Source organism: Notothenia rossii (genome assembly GCF_949606895.1).
Source record: "Notothenia rossii genome assembly, chromosome: 1".
In the NCBI taxonomy this organism is placed as follows: Eukaryota; Metazoa; Chordata; class Actinopteri; order Perciformes; family Nototheniidae; genus Notothenia; species Notothenia rossii.
The window spans coordinates 68,847,526-68,864,167 of NC_136912.1; the positions used below are offsets into that span (position 1 = coordinate 68,847,526).

At 41.4% G+C, this 16,642-nt stretch overlaps 1 protein-coding gene across 2 annotated transcripts in view; it reads left to right on the forward strand.

The window, feature by feature from the left end:
• gmds (GDP-mannose 4,6-dehydratase) overlaps positions 1 to 16,642 on the forward strand; it is a 204,337-nt gene that overhangs the window by 66,509 nt on the left and 121,186 nt on the right. For both annotated transcript variants that reach the window (XM_079680043.1, XM_079680042.1), the window contains exon 5: positions 15,324 to 15,516. In XM_079680043.1, coding sequence (XP_079536169.1) covers positions 15,324 to 15,516 — 193 coding nt within the window. The remainder of the gene's footprint in view (positions 1 to 15,323; positions 15,517 to 16,642) is intronic.

The window sequence follows — 16,642 nt, forward strand, 5'->3', positions numbered from 1 at the left end:
AATAAAAGTGGGAAGGTGTTGTGTTGGAGGCAATAGACAGGAAAAAGGGGGGAGATGGTGAAAGACACCGAGGGAGGCGTGGAGATAAGAAAGTGCTATTGTCTCTAATCCGCTCCAGATGAAAGCTGTTGGTGGGACAGGGTTGGGAAAGGGCGGGAAAAAGGTTGGCCACTCCTACATCACACCATCCTTTATGACTCCTCTTGCTCTCGAACAAACTGTCACCATAGTAATGAAGGAGAGCAACACAAACATACATGTGGTCACAAATATGCAAATGTCTGACTGCAGGGTGATGGAGGTTTGTCAGTTTCGTTCAACCAGCCCTCTTCTTTCTTTGTTTTATCTTGCTGTGTACCAAGGCAGGGCGGCTCTTCAGGTTTCTGTTTCAGCACCACCATCTTAATCACTTTTACATTTAGATATTCAAATAAAAACAACATCATTGGAAGACTGTATTGTTAAATACAAATGTTATCCCAAAAAAACAAAAACAACTTTAACAACATAGGCTTCTAGACTCTACCACACTTTACTTTTAGTTTCAGTTTTATTCAGAATTGAGATTTTGTTGTTTTGATACTCAATGCTTTGAGTTATAATGTTAACTTTATGCTGGCTAATACTTATTTAATATAGGTCAGTAAATAAATGTGTTTCCGTTAAAGGGGACCTATCATGCAAAATGCACTTGTTCATGTCTTTTATACATGTACATGTGTCCCCTCTGTGTAAAGAGATTCTGAAAGTTTCAGGAAAATTCGCTCACTTTTTGTCCTGATCCATTTATATAAAAATCTGTCTGAAAATGAGCTGATCAGATTTTAGCCACTTTATGATGTCATAACGATTTTTTGGCTTGTGTAACCATTAGCCAATCACCAACCAAGGTAACCCCCCGGCCCACCTTAACACATGAATGTCCTCCTAGCAGCATTGTGTTCTTTTTAGCCAAATATCTCTCAGAGGGGCGTGGGGAGTGGCTTCTTATTTTCATCTAAAGTAACAGACAGAGAGTCAGCACTTTTGAAACAGGGCTGAAACAAAGGGGATTATGCTACAATGATCTGTTTGGTATTTCCAGCCAAACACTTCAGAGACATGTTTTGTATATATCTGAGACCTATAATATATTGATGAAAAACAGTATAATAGGGGACCGTTAAGTTATTTTGAACAATTGGGCAGAGACCGTTTACATTTTTACAGTCCAAAAAAATCTAAATATTCATTGGTGTTTTACTTTGAATTGTATTAGTAGAAGAAGAAGCATGCAACATAGAATGATCACATTAATACTGTCAAATGTTTTTGCCATCCAAGTTTATGGATTAAATCAAAAGACAGTCCCGCGTGATTTGATTTCAAGTTTCGGGAAATGGTAGTTAGTTTGATAGGATAAGTAGACACCTGGTTATGCATACATGTGACAAAGAAATGGGCTTTCTCTATACGTAATTTGCTTCGATTACATGTTTTTAGACCCCTTTTACAGAACTGTGTTTCTTGTTTACATGACGCTGACTACTTCAATGCTATTACAACCACAATACAATCCTTAATCATCTCTTTAAACAACACTTCAATGACTCTGCAAGACAGACGAGGAGGTATTTATAACTGAACAGCACCCTGTAACTGCCTGGTCATAACCTTGATCCTGCTCCTTTTCCTTTCACACGCACACACACAAGCGTGCGCGTGCACACACACACACACACACACACACACACACACACACACACACACACACACACACACACACACACACACACACACACACACACACACACACACAGCTGTTCCTGTCCAGGGGGTCCTGGGTGGACCGGGATAGACTGGCTGGGGTTTGAGGTTGGGAGGTGGGGCACTATTGTGGAGAGAGGGGAATTTGTGTAAATCAGGCATAATGTTGGATCATAATCTGGGCTCCGTTTCGGTCCCATGGCTCTGTGACAGCTACCAGAGCAGGCAGAGTGTGTGTTAGTATGCGTTATTGTGGCGGACTGTGGTCAGTGTGTGTATTTATGGGAGTGTGTCTGTGTGGTGGTGTATGCATATGACTCCATTTGTAAGTGTGTGTGTTTGTGTAACCAAGAGAGGTAGCACCTGCAGAGGCGGTGGTCCCTAAACTTTACTTCTATTAAGGGATAATGTTTGTGTGTGTGTGTGCATGCATTCGTGTGTGTGTGTGTGTGTGTGCGTGCGTTGGTGGCTTGATTTGCTCACAAGGACATCATTCATCAAGTGAGTGGTGCAGGGTTGGGGTGGTGGGGAATTAAGTGGGGCCTGTGGGAGCGTGAGCGGGGAAAGGGAAGATTGAGAGGGATGGGAAAAGAAGGGGAATGGGTGTAGAAGAATGTGCCAATTTGTCAAGTCTTACCTCCCCCAACCCCCGCCTCCTCTAATCAGAGAGGATGCTGGGTGCTGATTACAGCCAAATGGAGCAGGGGGCAGCAGCTGGAGTCGGGGGTAAGGTGAGCGAGGAAAGATGGGGAGGGGGGTGGAGGCGTCAAGGGGATCATTTTGGTCCTGGCAGGGAGTCTCTGATGTGGGAGGTCCATCCTCACCTCTCCGCTGAGCTCTCACTTTGAAGTCATCTGGTCCTGGTCAGCTGATCCAAAGTGTGAGGAACAGAGATAGAGAGGTTCAGTTGTCTTCCTGTGTGTTGTAAGAAAAGGTTTATCTTATTCATTCATTCCTTAAACAAAATCTGTCAACATTCACAAATACTAATGGAATTGTAATTTTATTTCTTTTCAATACCAGAGTTTTAGCAGTCCATACAAATACCAGTTAAGTTAATCAATTCTGGGAAATCCAAATCAATACCATGTTAAAGACAAAACGGTCAGTCCCATGTACTTCGAAATACACGATTGCATATATTACAAAAATATTGTTAGGAAGTCAAACTTTTGAGCACATCATCAAACAATAATACTTTTTTGTTCACAATCAAGCATTTTTAGAGAAAAATCGTTTGTCCAAAGCTGATTTTCTGTTAGTCTTAAACCCTGTTTCCCTACATTACTAACGTTATGGGTACGATGGTACTTGCAGTAGAAAATGTGGACACTGACTATTTTATATTAAGACATCCATACTAAAACATTGATACAAATTCCCTTTCTGGTTTTATCGTGAACATGACCTTACAACCCCAGTATTGACATGTGAAATCCTGTCAAGAGCATGTTACGGATGACATAGATTGCTCCGTGCAATCCCAGAGGCATGGACACAGCCTGCTGCAGTTAGACCTGTTGCCATATTTACAAGCGTGTTCCTATTTCCTAGCTTGGAGTGATTGATTGGTGGTAAATGTCTGCAGGGTAGATCACGCGATGGGAATGAAGGGGTTCTTCTTTTCTTGATTGACATTCCAGGGAGTTCCCCTTCCAAGGAGCTCTTATCCAACGCTGAAGGAATGGGGTGTACCACTGCACCTCTGCTCTCCTATGAACTGGTATTAGACTCATTACTGATCAGATTTATTGGCTATTTAAATATTGGAGCATATTTTAGATATGATATATTTGATCATTTAGATTTACTGCAACCCCTTCATATTGTCATAATGTTTTCACATTATTATCTGATGCATTGCATTCAATATCTTTGAGTTTTTAACTAAAACGTTCAAATTTAAAGATATCTACCTGTGTTCGTAAAAAGAAAGATGAACCGCGGTAGCAGCCCTAGTTATTTTCTTATACTAATAACAGTGTTATTAGTATTATTATCAATTTTTTGAAAACATTTGGCAAATAAGTGGTATATTACTATAAACCTATTATGTTCTGTATCTTTTAGCCAACAACAAGGTTTCTGTTGGCCTTCTTTTGGCTTTTTTTCTGCCTGGAGAACTTTTCATTTCTGACATTTTTTGGTATTTTCTTTAATAACGTTGTGTTACTTACATTGCAGCTCATTGCAACATGATTCATTTCTATGGATGTCTGATTGGCAATGGTCCTGGAAAAACTGTCAAAATTAAATGATGGAGTCTTGGAGCACAAACTGATTGCATTGGCTCATGGCTCAGGCACCCCTTCACATTTCCTTTATTTCCTTACCCTGAGAGATGGAGTAGGGCAGCAGAGGTGGGGAGACTGGCCACCACCTGTTCACATTAATGCCATCAAGAAAAGAACGACGCAGCAAAAGAGTGAAGGAGTGAAAGAGGTAGAGTGGGATGCCTGGAGGCAGACAGGGACTTTCCAGACTCGACTGCATAAATCCTTTTTGACAGCCAATCTGCAACTCTCAGTCTACCTGCCCTGACATTCACTGCCGCAGCACGTACTTCTCTGCGGGTGCACATCTCTGCGCGTGCACATCTCGCGTCTCAATCTGTCTCTCTGATCCACCTGGTCTGTTTGATTTGTATTTGTTGCCATAGCTGCAGCAGCCTCCACACTCACCGAGCATTAAGAGGCCTTTAATTAGTCACAAAAAAACGTAAAGATCGATATGAGATCGCAACGATGAGTGAACATCAGTGGGGGGGATTTTTGGGTAGATGCATGCCATGGACAGATAAGTAAAATAAAATATAATGTTAAGCTTGTATTTGCCTTCATGTTGAAGTTACCAAAGTTTATAGTTGTAATCCTGCAAGCCGATGAACTTTTCAGTACTTAGCCATTCATTCTGTAGTTGAATAAATTATTGCGCCATTTGTTTTTAAAGCAAGCTGGTGCATTTCATTCTCAACATGAAAGGTGCCAAGGAACACATCCTCAGTGATCATTTGTATCCCTGAGTGAAATTAAGCTTTTAATGTGTCCAAACACATTGTCTAACAGGATGAAGATAAGTGCATGTTGTCACCTACAACTATTATTTATCACCCGAGGAAGTTTATTCAACATAAACAATAGAACAGTGATTGTACGTTTTGTCATGTACAAGTTTATCGGGCAAATCATTTGGCCCATTTCCACTAAAAGTACCTTAATGTTGCTTTAACCAAGATCCAAATGTAATCTGTCCCTTTTCTCAAAAAACAAGTTCCTGCAAGTATCTCATGGCCTAAGAACTGTCACTACTGCAGTGCTGAATGGCGTTCACTTATAAAACAGACACCTTGCTTCGACAACTTGCATAGCACATATCTAACTTACACAGCAAACAAGCCCTGGGTGTCACTAGTCAATATTAACTAATACAATGACAGGGTGTAGACAATGCTTGTATTGTGAATTGATGTAAGACACAAAGTTATGTTGACAATGCTTGCTGAAGAGCTTTGTTTATTTAAACATTTGCAATATTAAAATATCTGCAAGCTTTTAATACAATGTGCAGATCTTTTTTTCTGATTCTTGCCTTGGGAAGTAAGTTGAATTTTCATCATGGATATATACCAAATCAGAAATGAAATGGCAGATTGTCCCCTTCATCACCTACGTAGGCCTCCTTTGCATTGTTTCAAAGATGTAGGTCCTTTTTTTTTTTACAAATAAATCCATTATAAGTAAACTTTTTCACAAATTCATAGTGGCACCAAAACAAGGTTCCTGTCAGAGATTCTGTTTCTGCTAAGGTGCTGTCATACCAGCCTTGAACATTTGACAATAGAACTTGCGTTTAACAACCAATGCCATTGTTGGACTTGGCCAGTATTTTGTGAAACATAAAGTAAGAGTGTGGATTTTGAGGTGGTGGAATTCCAAACAAGACTGTGTGCGTGCATTTTGGACTTCACGGAAGTTTGAAAACATTAAAAGAAGATGCAGGTCCTCATGGCCCTGTTGATGCGGAACATATAATGGATGCTTTTGTGTTTATAAATATTTTGTCGGGAAACCAAGTCACGGCATTTATCTACAAAGGGAAAGATTAAAGTCTTTTAGGCCTTTGTTTTCAAAGACATAAAAAAGGCATCTTTTATTGTTATACCTGATTCCTGTAAACTAATATCCTTCATTAACCCATCGATAAAGCAACTCATGTAAACCATGACAGCCATGTAGGCCTTTTGTGCTTCTCTAAAAACTGTTGTTAAACAGACGTTCTATTAATAACCCCACTGTTTGGAATTCCTTAAGGTGCTTCCTGTAATTAGTGCTCTTTAAAGGATTGAATTGTTTCCGTTTGTCAATGTCTATATATAATCTTCAGACCCATGTCACTTGTTAAACACAAAGGACTTTGGTTACAGGGGAATTCTTGGCAAGACGAGGGTGTGTGTATGATGTTCGTCGTTATTTGGGAATATCTGACAAGCTTGCAATGTTAAGAATAGGTTGATGCTATGTGAGATACCTGTAGTCCATGGTGTCTACGTAACTTGGTGAGTGATATTGTTATTGAGATCCTGTGAAGCTGACAATTGAGCCGCCCGACCAAGCAAGGAGGCAGAGAGTTAAAATATAACCCAGTGTGGGCATTTATTCCTCATGGGCACATGATTCACAGCCTCAATATGACTGTCCTCCCTGAACACAGTCAGCAGCCACAAGGATCTCACACACACTAATGGCACATTTCCACTGCAGCGGGGTAGCCCCGTTTAAACGTCCCTAAACGTCCTCGCTCAGGCCTCGGGCTGCCTCGCTGGCCGTCCGAGGCCTTGGCGCATTTCCATTACAGTTTAGGACCTGGGGTAGCAACGCAGTGTAGGCGGGGCACCTGTGCAGAGACATCCTGGAACACTTTCACATTTCGAGTTGTTCCGTCGATTTCCCGCTGGATTTTATCATCCCCAATGAGATGTAGGAACGTCAAAAAATGCTTTGTATAAAAATGCTGCAAGCTTGCTTCTAGATATATATGCGACGCTAGGGATGATCTTGCGCGCGATCTTGTGACGATTCTCTCTGACCAATCAGCAGTCGAGAATGTTGACGTCACTAGTTCGGCCCTGGCCCTGGCCTGATAGAACCACGATTTTATGGGGCCGGAAAAACAGGGAAAAAGTACCCGCTAGCCGGTGCTACGCTATATGGAAAGGCCACCAAAAACTGGCCTGGCCGCTTGAGGACACTTAAACGGGGCTACCCGCTGCAGTGGAAATGCGCCATAACTGTAAAAACAGAGCCTAAATACACACAGACTAATCAAGCCACCAAGACACAGGTGAGGGGGGAAACAACACAGGGCACCAGGTGACCACAATCACCAGTAACAGACAAGACGGGAAAGGGAAGACTTTTCAAAATAAAACCAGGGAACAAATCCACTATACTTCGCCAATAAGGACGCTACACAATCTGTAACGGAGGCCAAGATCTATGGCCCCAAAGATCTCCTCCATTACAGATCCATTTAAGAACACTTGGTTCCCAGAGTGAAAACACTCAGAGAGCCAACACGCGTTCCTGCGGGATGATGCAATGTCATCCACGCCTCTATCTTGCACTCCCTGTCACTCAATGCTCACTGCCTACACCTCCTGATCTCCTTTGAACTGTATTGTGTCTGCGTCTCAGAGAAAGGCAGATTGGCACACTGCAAGGAAAAAATAGCACTTTGTTGTTCTAACAGGTTTCTGTACATGCAGGCTTAAGTCACACAATTACAACAAGACAGAACTGGAGGCGGAGAGATTCCCCCTCAAGTGTCATCACAACACTTGGTGATGGTAACACAGCTCTGTTTGGTGAGTGCGCTGTTGGCGTGGGCCTGCATACAGCAACAGTAGCTTAGGCTACAGCAGGTTGCTGGTGGAAACATAGGCTTGTGTAGTAACTCAAAATCCTGTTGCTCTACATCCATACAGTCCTCACTGACCTCTGAATTACCAATGAAAGAGTAACCTTATAGTTCCTGTTAATTTTGTTTGGGTGAGGCGCTGACAAACCTGTACAGTACGTACAGTTTTTCCCCTCCCAAAAATTGCCAGAAATAAATAATGTCTTATCTACATGCTGCCGTGACAAATACATTTCCCAACTTGGGATCAACAAAATCTAATCAATTCCCTTTCCTACACCCGTTGATAAGAAGACATGACAGTTTAAAACCTCAACTTGGGCTCTCAGATAAAGGTATTGAAAGTGACTGCAGGATTCCCTTAAATAAATAGACACAATAACATCTAATGGGCAATCCCAAATCAAGATTGTTGACAGACGTTTTATAAGGATTTGATTGGCTTCAATGTGCAAACACAGACAGTTTAGTTCCTTGTGCAGTGTGGTGCATATATTCAACACAAGGAGAAAATTATTAGTTAAGACTTCGATCTGTTAACCCATAGTCTGTTGATGAAAATGTACATGAGCCAGGTCTTAATAGTTACAAGAGTTACCTATTCAGAAAAGGTTGTCTTAATTTGAAAGTGTTGACCTAAAGCAAAATCATCAAGTCATTGCTCTGTCATTCCGGCTTGCGTCACATCTTCTAGCATTTACATTTTTCCTGACAATCGCAACTTGCCGTCATCATTTTCTGGGACATGAATTTGGTTTGGGTGGTTTCGCTGTGCAAAGCATGTGTGTTTGAATGTTAGATCACAGTTTGCGTTCTGTCTCCTACAAGCTTTTTTTTCCAACCATGAAGATTGATTCTTGATCCCTAACAAAGAAGTTGCCTTATTTAAACATCCTCAGTTACCAGTAAAAAAGGTGTCTGCTAACCAACATCAATGTACCTTCTGGGTTTGTAGTATACCAACTAAGGCAACAAGCTGGGAGCATCTAAAACACAGCATGTTTGTAAATGGTAAATTTACTTTTTTTAAAGCACTTTACAACTACATCTGCCTGGGGAAACTAATATTAACTGTTGGCCATGCCACTGGCAACTTGGGGTTAAGTATCTTGCCCGAGAACACATCGACTTGTTGACTGCTAGAATCGAACCTCTGATTGGGAGTCGGCCGCACTAACTTGCGGCAACAGTGGCCCTTTTTAGGTAGATATTAAGCAGTTATTAAAATTATATATATTTAAGACTTTAATGCACTGTCTGAGAATGAATTCCCAAGGCTTCTACTTATTTAGCCATTTTAGCAGTTGTTTTTCTTTGTTATTGCTGTGAATTAGAGTTAAAGGATAATTGCACAAACCCATCCATTAATCCCAGTTTCTGATTACTAAGAAATTCTCTTAACACTGAGTGGAGCAACGATTGACTTAAGTTTGGGGTCTCGATAGAAATGACTGAAACCATAGTTAAGTCGATGAAAGCGTAGTCATTGATCTGTCTGTCAGTTTGTGAGTTGCCAGATCGGGTCTAAACCTCTCTTCTGGAGGGATTGCAGCCTGTTTGCTTTTGCCCTGTTAACACACGACTGCTCTTTACTCATCACTTTACAGGCTAATTTCAGTTGGCCTGTAAAGTGATGAGTAAAGGAGTAATTGATTGTGGTTTTTCCCATCTTACCCCCACCCACGCTCACACAAACACACACCCACACTTTCTCTCTCTCTGCCGTATGTCTATTTTTCTTCTCTTTCATACCTGCTCCCTTTTTCCCTCTTCCAGTGGTCTCCACCTCCGGGGTGAATACTTTATTTAGGTGTTCGCTGTCGGCAGGAATATGCGTGTGAGTTTCAGGGTTTGACAACGTAATTCAAAATAACGAGAAAGTGCTGCTCACAGTGGGGCAGCCTTTCTCCTGTAATTTCTCTGGAATCTGAGGTGTGATGATGATGGTTGTGCGCACAGAGGTCATTCATCTGCTGCTTCAGCGTTTTAGTGACAGCAATGGACAAGGGAACAAGGTTGTGTAGGGCTGATTTTGTTGTGTTATTTTAGGATTTCTCTGTTTATTTTGAGCATTAGAATTAAAGTATACTATAGTAAATCAAGCAACGCATTACATATTTTTACTTAAAATGACAATGACAAGGACTTGGCTTCAATCATCTGCGCCACAATCTTCATCCCATTTTACAATATAAAAAATGACTTAGACACATGATTTACTTTTAGGTGAATCGAAGATGTTTTAGTTAATTATTCATTTTTTCAGTGCATGAATAATACAAATTAAGGATAGAACATTGTATGATTTTTTGATTTATTTTGTATTGTCAAATTTAAGATTAAAACATTTTTCTAAACCAATACATCTTTCTAGAAATAGATATAAATGAAGAATAAAAAAAAAACTGACCGAAAGAAATACAATTGAAATGTACTCATGAACCTAATACTTAAAAAATCTAATGTCTACTACTAGATATACTGCATTCATAATTAGGATTCTAACCAATGTTATCCCTGATATAATTTATCAGTGGATCTCAAATTGGAGAATACACATTGTGAAACACAAATGGTATATTCTAATAAAGTCCCACACTAGAAAATGTTTATTACTCAATAAATCATACATATTGGTCAAATAGTTTTGGGGTTGAACATTCTATTATATATATGTATATCTTCGATTCAAATCATTTTGGAAAATGTGGTTCTGCTGCTCTGTACTGTAAAGTGAAGTGTTATTTTTTTCCAATGCACAATAGAACCTACGTTGTTAACCCCTGTGTATGTCGTTTAATTCCGTCAGATAAACCTTTATGGAAGGCCACGCAGGTATGCAGTAGGGCTGTCCCGAATACAATTTTTCGGGCTCCGGATATTCGGTAGTAATCAGCAGCGAATATTCGGTGCGAAGAGATTTGCATTTTTTTTAATAAAAATATTTTTCAAAAAAATATTTCTTTTTCAAAAAGGTTTCATAACAGGCTCCGAATCAGAGACACCTGACAACACACTGTTAAGCAGAAGCGCAGAAAGAGCATACTATTACGATTTATATGTATTTATTGTCTCAGTACTTGCAAACATTAAAACTAAATGTGTCCTCTGTAGGGTAACTGTAGGGTCTGCTGTATTGTTGAGGACGTTGATGGCTGGGATGCGTGGGGATGCACCTACAAGTTATTATACTGCGGTCAAGCCAGCCTCCACTCGGGAAAACCTCGTCAAGCCAGCCATGGGGTGTCCTGCTATCACCCTGGAGTGAAATGAGTCTTTGATACTGGACAGTTTTTGTTTTATTCTCATGTAAATACAGAGGGATGATAGCTCATATATGAGGCAGTGTTTCCTGGACTCTACCGTAATGCATAGGATGTTCGCGCACCGCAATATCACGTGCGGGCTGGCTTGACTAGGTTTTCCCGAGTGGAGGCTGGCTTGACCGCAGTGTTATTAGGCTGAGCTACTCAACTTTATGCCAATAATTGCCTTAACCCCAGATGTTCCCACATTACTCCTATTATTTTCACTATTCGGATACAATTAAAAAACTAATATAAAAAAACAATTCGGTTGCTTGCTTGCAACTATTTTCCAAGCAAAGTAAGTGCACGTTTTTATCATGTGTAACGTTACTGTTTAAACGGCGGATAAAGCAGCTTCATCATGGCAACTTGACAACAGCTAAACTAAGCTAGGCTACTACTTACAGCATCCAGGTGACTTTTCAGAGTTGTTGTGCCGCCGTGGTAGGCCAGTTTCTTATCGCATATTTGGCACATATTCTTCTTTCTTTAAAATGGTCCCACACAGCTGAAGTCTTCGGCATTTTGCGTTCGTGACTGTGAGTGAACCCGATGTCAGGAGCACAGGCTGAGATTGTATATATTTCCGCATTTTAACAGTGCAATTCGAAAGTATAAATATAGTATAAGAATCTGGCAATTCACCTTTATTGATAGCATACATTAAGAAATGTTGTTTGTTTTTTTGAAAAAAAAATATTTCTTTTGAAAAAAAATTAAAAAACGAATATCCGAATAATGAAATTTAAACCCGAATAATTGGCCAACGAAAGAATAGTCGAATATTCGGGTCCAGCCCTAGTATGCAGAGAGGCCATGCCTGAATAATTGTAGCTCATATTTATACATCTGTCAAGTCACACACACAGACACACACACACACGCTCACACACGCTCACACAGATTCACATTCCCCAGTTTCAAGCATGCATTTCAACAGGCCTTGGGTGCGCAGGAAATAAATGAAACCACTAAATGCAGCACGTATAGCCTGTACATTTAGAACCTTTTAAACGGATCGCTTTTTTTCCGGGTCGGCAGCGGACCCCCAATGCTGACAGGGCCTGGCTGACTTCCCAGAATAGAACAATATCTGCCAGGTAGGACGAGGGGCCCAGCAGTACACACACACACACACACACACACACACACACACACACACACACACACACACACACACACACACACACACACACACACACACACACACACACACACACACGCACGCATGCACACACGCAAGCACACACACACACACACACACACACACACACACAGACACACACACACACACACACCCACACACCCACACACAGTGGTGTACAAAAATGTCTGGCCTTTAAACCGTCAGCGCTCAGGCCCTGCCTTACATAATGACAGAGAATGGAGGCATTAAGGCAATTTGTTTGATTTAAGTTGTCAAGGCGTCCTGGACCTTGCCCCTCTCAGCTGGTTTTGATACGCAGAGTTTGTGTGTATTGCAGAGTGTGTGTGGTGTTGGAAAAACAGGAGGAATGCAGGGACTTGCACACAGACAGCAGGATAGAGCGGGGGTGTCGGTGAGGAAGGTGCTGTAGTAGTACAAAAATGAACTTTATGAGGTCCAGGGAGATGAGCATTGACAAAGGAGGAGGAGAAATGTGTAAGGAAGGAAGAGGAGGGGAGGAGGAAGAGCTGAAGGTGGACCTTAGAGAGCTGGAGTTACATTATGTCTGTCATATGTGTGAGTGTCCCCTCTCTTCCACTGAACATGAAAGCAGGTACTTTCTGTTTCAGGTTTAGGGGCCAATTTGTGCCGGGAGCACCGGTCCTGAACTCCCTAGCACATTTAGATTTTATTTAAAACTTCTAATCCACATTTAGAAAGCAAAGCAAAGTGACAAACATTCATGTCACAAAAGCAAGTCCCAAAATCTTCAGAATTTCAAGCATGCACAAAAAAAACACCCCAATTGCTGGAGAAGTTTAATGTAAACTTCATGTCAAGGTCTGCAATACACCGCAAATATAAATCATGGTATCAGGCATCAGATCTGGATGGATTCATTTATATTACAAATATTAATGCAACATTTTAAATCACATTTTCTTCACTGTTTTTCACTGTTTGACCTTTTGCCACAATAAAAAAAATTATAATAAAAATAATCTTCAGTTTTATATCCATGTTTGTGTAAATTATCTTTAATTATCATCAGTATGATCAGTTGAATTCCCACAGATAAATAAAGTGAGATAGCTGAAAAATAATTGGGAAGGAGTTTTGAGGACATAGTCGAACTTCCCTATGACACAATGTTCATCATACAAGATATCTTAAAGGGGACCGATCATGGAAAATGCACTTTGTGATGCCTTTTATACATAAATATGTGTCCCCGGTGCGTCGGGGAACTCACACAGCGTCAGAAAATAAAACCCTCTCTCTTTTCTTCTGCACGCAAATCTTTTAAAAACGGGTGTACAACGAGCGGATACAGATTTCCATCCGCTGTGACTTCATAGCGGCGGCGGACCCACAGAAAGTTGCAATCAGAAACAATGCCTGACGTGTTTTGGACGTCTTTGTTTACATTAGCAAGCCTCGCTAACACTCAGAGCTAACCTAAACTGGAGAGCATATGTGTTTAAAAAGCAGGAGATAAAAAAAGAACTCACCTTGTGATAAACCTGCAAGAGAAAAAGCACTTGAGCTCCATACTGTTTCAGAAAAAATCCTTGACGTGGTTTAAACAGGATAACATTTTATCACAACCAAATTTAACTTTATCTCATATTATAGAATTCTGATCAAGCATTAGCTCGGCCTCCTCTTCTTTTCTTTTTTTCAAGCTAAGGGCCTGAAATCTGCGTTTCTCTAACAGGGCTGCAAAAGAGGGGTTTGAGCAGTATGAGGCATGGCTACAATGGGTGATCTGTTTGGTATTTTGAAAAAAAAACTTCACAGACATGTTTTATATAGGTATGGCCCTACAATATATTTTTCAAATATAGCATAATAGGTCCACTTTAAGTAAATAATAATCATCCATTTTGTTATTTTCTGTAATTTTTTTAGGCTTCAATGTACTGTGATTTTAGATTGGCTTTTACTCCACTGGTATTGCCACTTCAGTGTGCACCTTGTGTGTTTGCTGTAGAAAATTGCATAATGTAACACACAGTATATGTTGGTGTGTAAAGCGACCTCTCACTTGCCCCTGTAAATGATGTAAATGAAAATGCCAGAATGCAAAGTAAAAGCGTGAGTGGAGCGTCACAGGTAATTACGCCGAGCTGTGGAGTGTAATTGAACCTGATCCAACCTGCTCACTGTGTGTGTCGCTGCATGTGTGTGTATGGACTTTGAGTGGAATAGAGGCCCAGTGTTCTTGGGCCCCAGCTTTAAATAAGGGGTCTTTATCTGGCCGTGTGTAGAGCGCTGGTGTGGGAGCACTAAAGGGCCGAAGCGTTTCCTCCGTACAGACGAGGCTCATGCCGCTCGCCCCAGGTGTGGTGACCACTAACCAGCACGGCTTTTAACCGTCACACCTGATTTGGAGCCCGAGGCCAAGCTGGCACTCAGACAAGCGCACACAGTTCAAGTGCACGGCGTCACACAGTCGTGCACGCGCACAGACATTTCTAATTTAAACTTAATTTCCCCCCAAGTGTTTAAGTTCCCCCTCCTCTTGGCCTTCAGCAGTGGATACAGGCATTCTGGGAGTTGGAGTATTTGGTTTGAGGTATGAGCTTTCTGATCAGCTCTGATGGAATCCAGAATCAACAAATTCTCCAATTACGTTCTGCTTTTTTGTCACCCCCCTTGCCTTATTTTATGGTAGTATTGGTGACATTGTGCCAACTGTGTGACCTTGTAACATTTGTGGAATTTACTTTGCATTGTTTTGTTTTTTTGGGGCGTACTTTAGCAACTCCCTTCATTATTTACAAGTTGATCATATTGCTATGGCCCTATTATGCCGTTAGGGTTTTTTTCCTTCCCTGTATTGTGTTATATAGGTTGTGTGCATGTCAATGGTCATCAAAGGCTAAAATCCCCCAAATCCCTCCATAGGGAGTTTCTTTCCCGCACAATCCCCCCATCACAGACAGCCCTTAGAGAACTGACTAGTCTTTTTTCGAAGTTTGTTGATCCAGAAACAAAAATGTAATTCCAGACAACTTCAAAACCAACTTGTTAAACATATATAAGTCTCAAGTCAATAGTAAAATACACAAGGCAAAATCTTACATCTAATTTTTCTGTCATTAATTAGAATGAACCCTTTACAGAATTTGTTTTATTGGAAAGGAATTGCGGTCCCTTTTTAATGATTTCTTCTCTTTTTTTCCCCTTTCCATCCTGTATAGATCTCCTTTGAGTTGGCTGAATATACCGCTAATGTGGACGGCGTAGGTACGCTTCGTCTCTTGGACGCCGTGAAGACGTGCGGCCTGACCAACACCGTGAAATTCTACCAGGCCTCGACCAGCGAGCTGTTCGGCAAAGTTCAGGAGATCCCTCAGACGGAAACCACGCCCTTCTACCCTCGCTCACCTTACGGTAATACACAAACACTAATGAACACTGTGTGTGTGTGTGTGTGTGTGTGTGTGTGTGTGTGTGTGTGTGTGTGTGTGTGTGTGTGTGTGTGTGTGTGTGTGTGTGTGTGTGTGTGTGTGTGTGTGTGTGTGTGTGTGTGTGTGTGTGTGTGTGTGTGTGTGTGTGTGTGTGTGTGTGTGTGTGTGTGTGTGTGTGTGTGTGTGTGTGTGTGTGTGTGTGTGTGTGTGTGTGTGTGTGTGTGTGTGTGTGTGTGTGTGTGTGTGTGTGTGTGTGTGTGTGTGTGTGTGTGTGTGTGTGTGTGTGTGTGTGTGTGTGTGTGTGTGTGGTTGCTTCAGTGCTCAGGCAGCGTTCGAGCTCTCCACACACCCCGAGGCCAAAACGTTTGACTGAAGACTGGAGTGGCTCTCACTTTAACAAAGACACCTTTATATCCACAGCACTCAGCACACACTTTAAACGCGCACACACACACACACACACACACACACACACACACACACACACACACACACACACAGAGGCTGTACACGTGTGAGAGCGATCAGGTTTCGTGTTCTCTGTTGTCTAAATGCTCTCTTCACTGACACTTTCCCCATCTGTCAGCACTCAATATGTGAGACTGACATGGGAGGCGCATACCATCATGCGGAGGGTTGCTCCTCTATTAATTAGACTTGGGGCAGGCGGGAGTTTCCATGGTGACCTCCCTTCACCTCCAGTGTACATCCTGACCTACGGCTTAATCAACGGGCGCCTCCCTTTAGCTTTCTATGGTATTCCCCTTCATCACAGCAGAAGGGAGGAGGAGGAAGATGATGAGGGGAGAACTTTTTGTACAAGCCTGCTTTCGGTCAATCAGCAGGAGTCTGCAGTACACGTACCTGATGTCGAAATGTGATCTGCAATACCGCTGTGTTCAACTCTGACACGTATTGTAGTCTCTTAAATGGTCTTTCTGCATATTTTGTTTCTCTCTGTTTCTCTTACATTGTCAATAAAGTTGTGTTTCTTGATTGAGGGGAAAAAAGTACCACGTCAGTGAAGTTGAAAGAAGACTGTTGGTTTGATGTGCAGTGACATCTCTTTACTTTTCTGGTACTATTATGCTTCTGTCACCATATTTCTT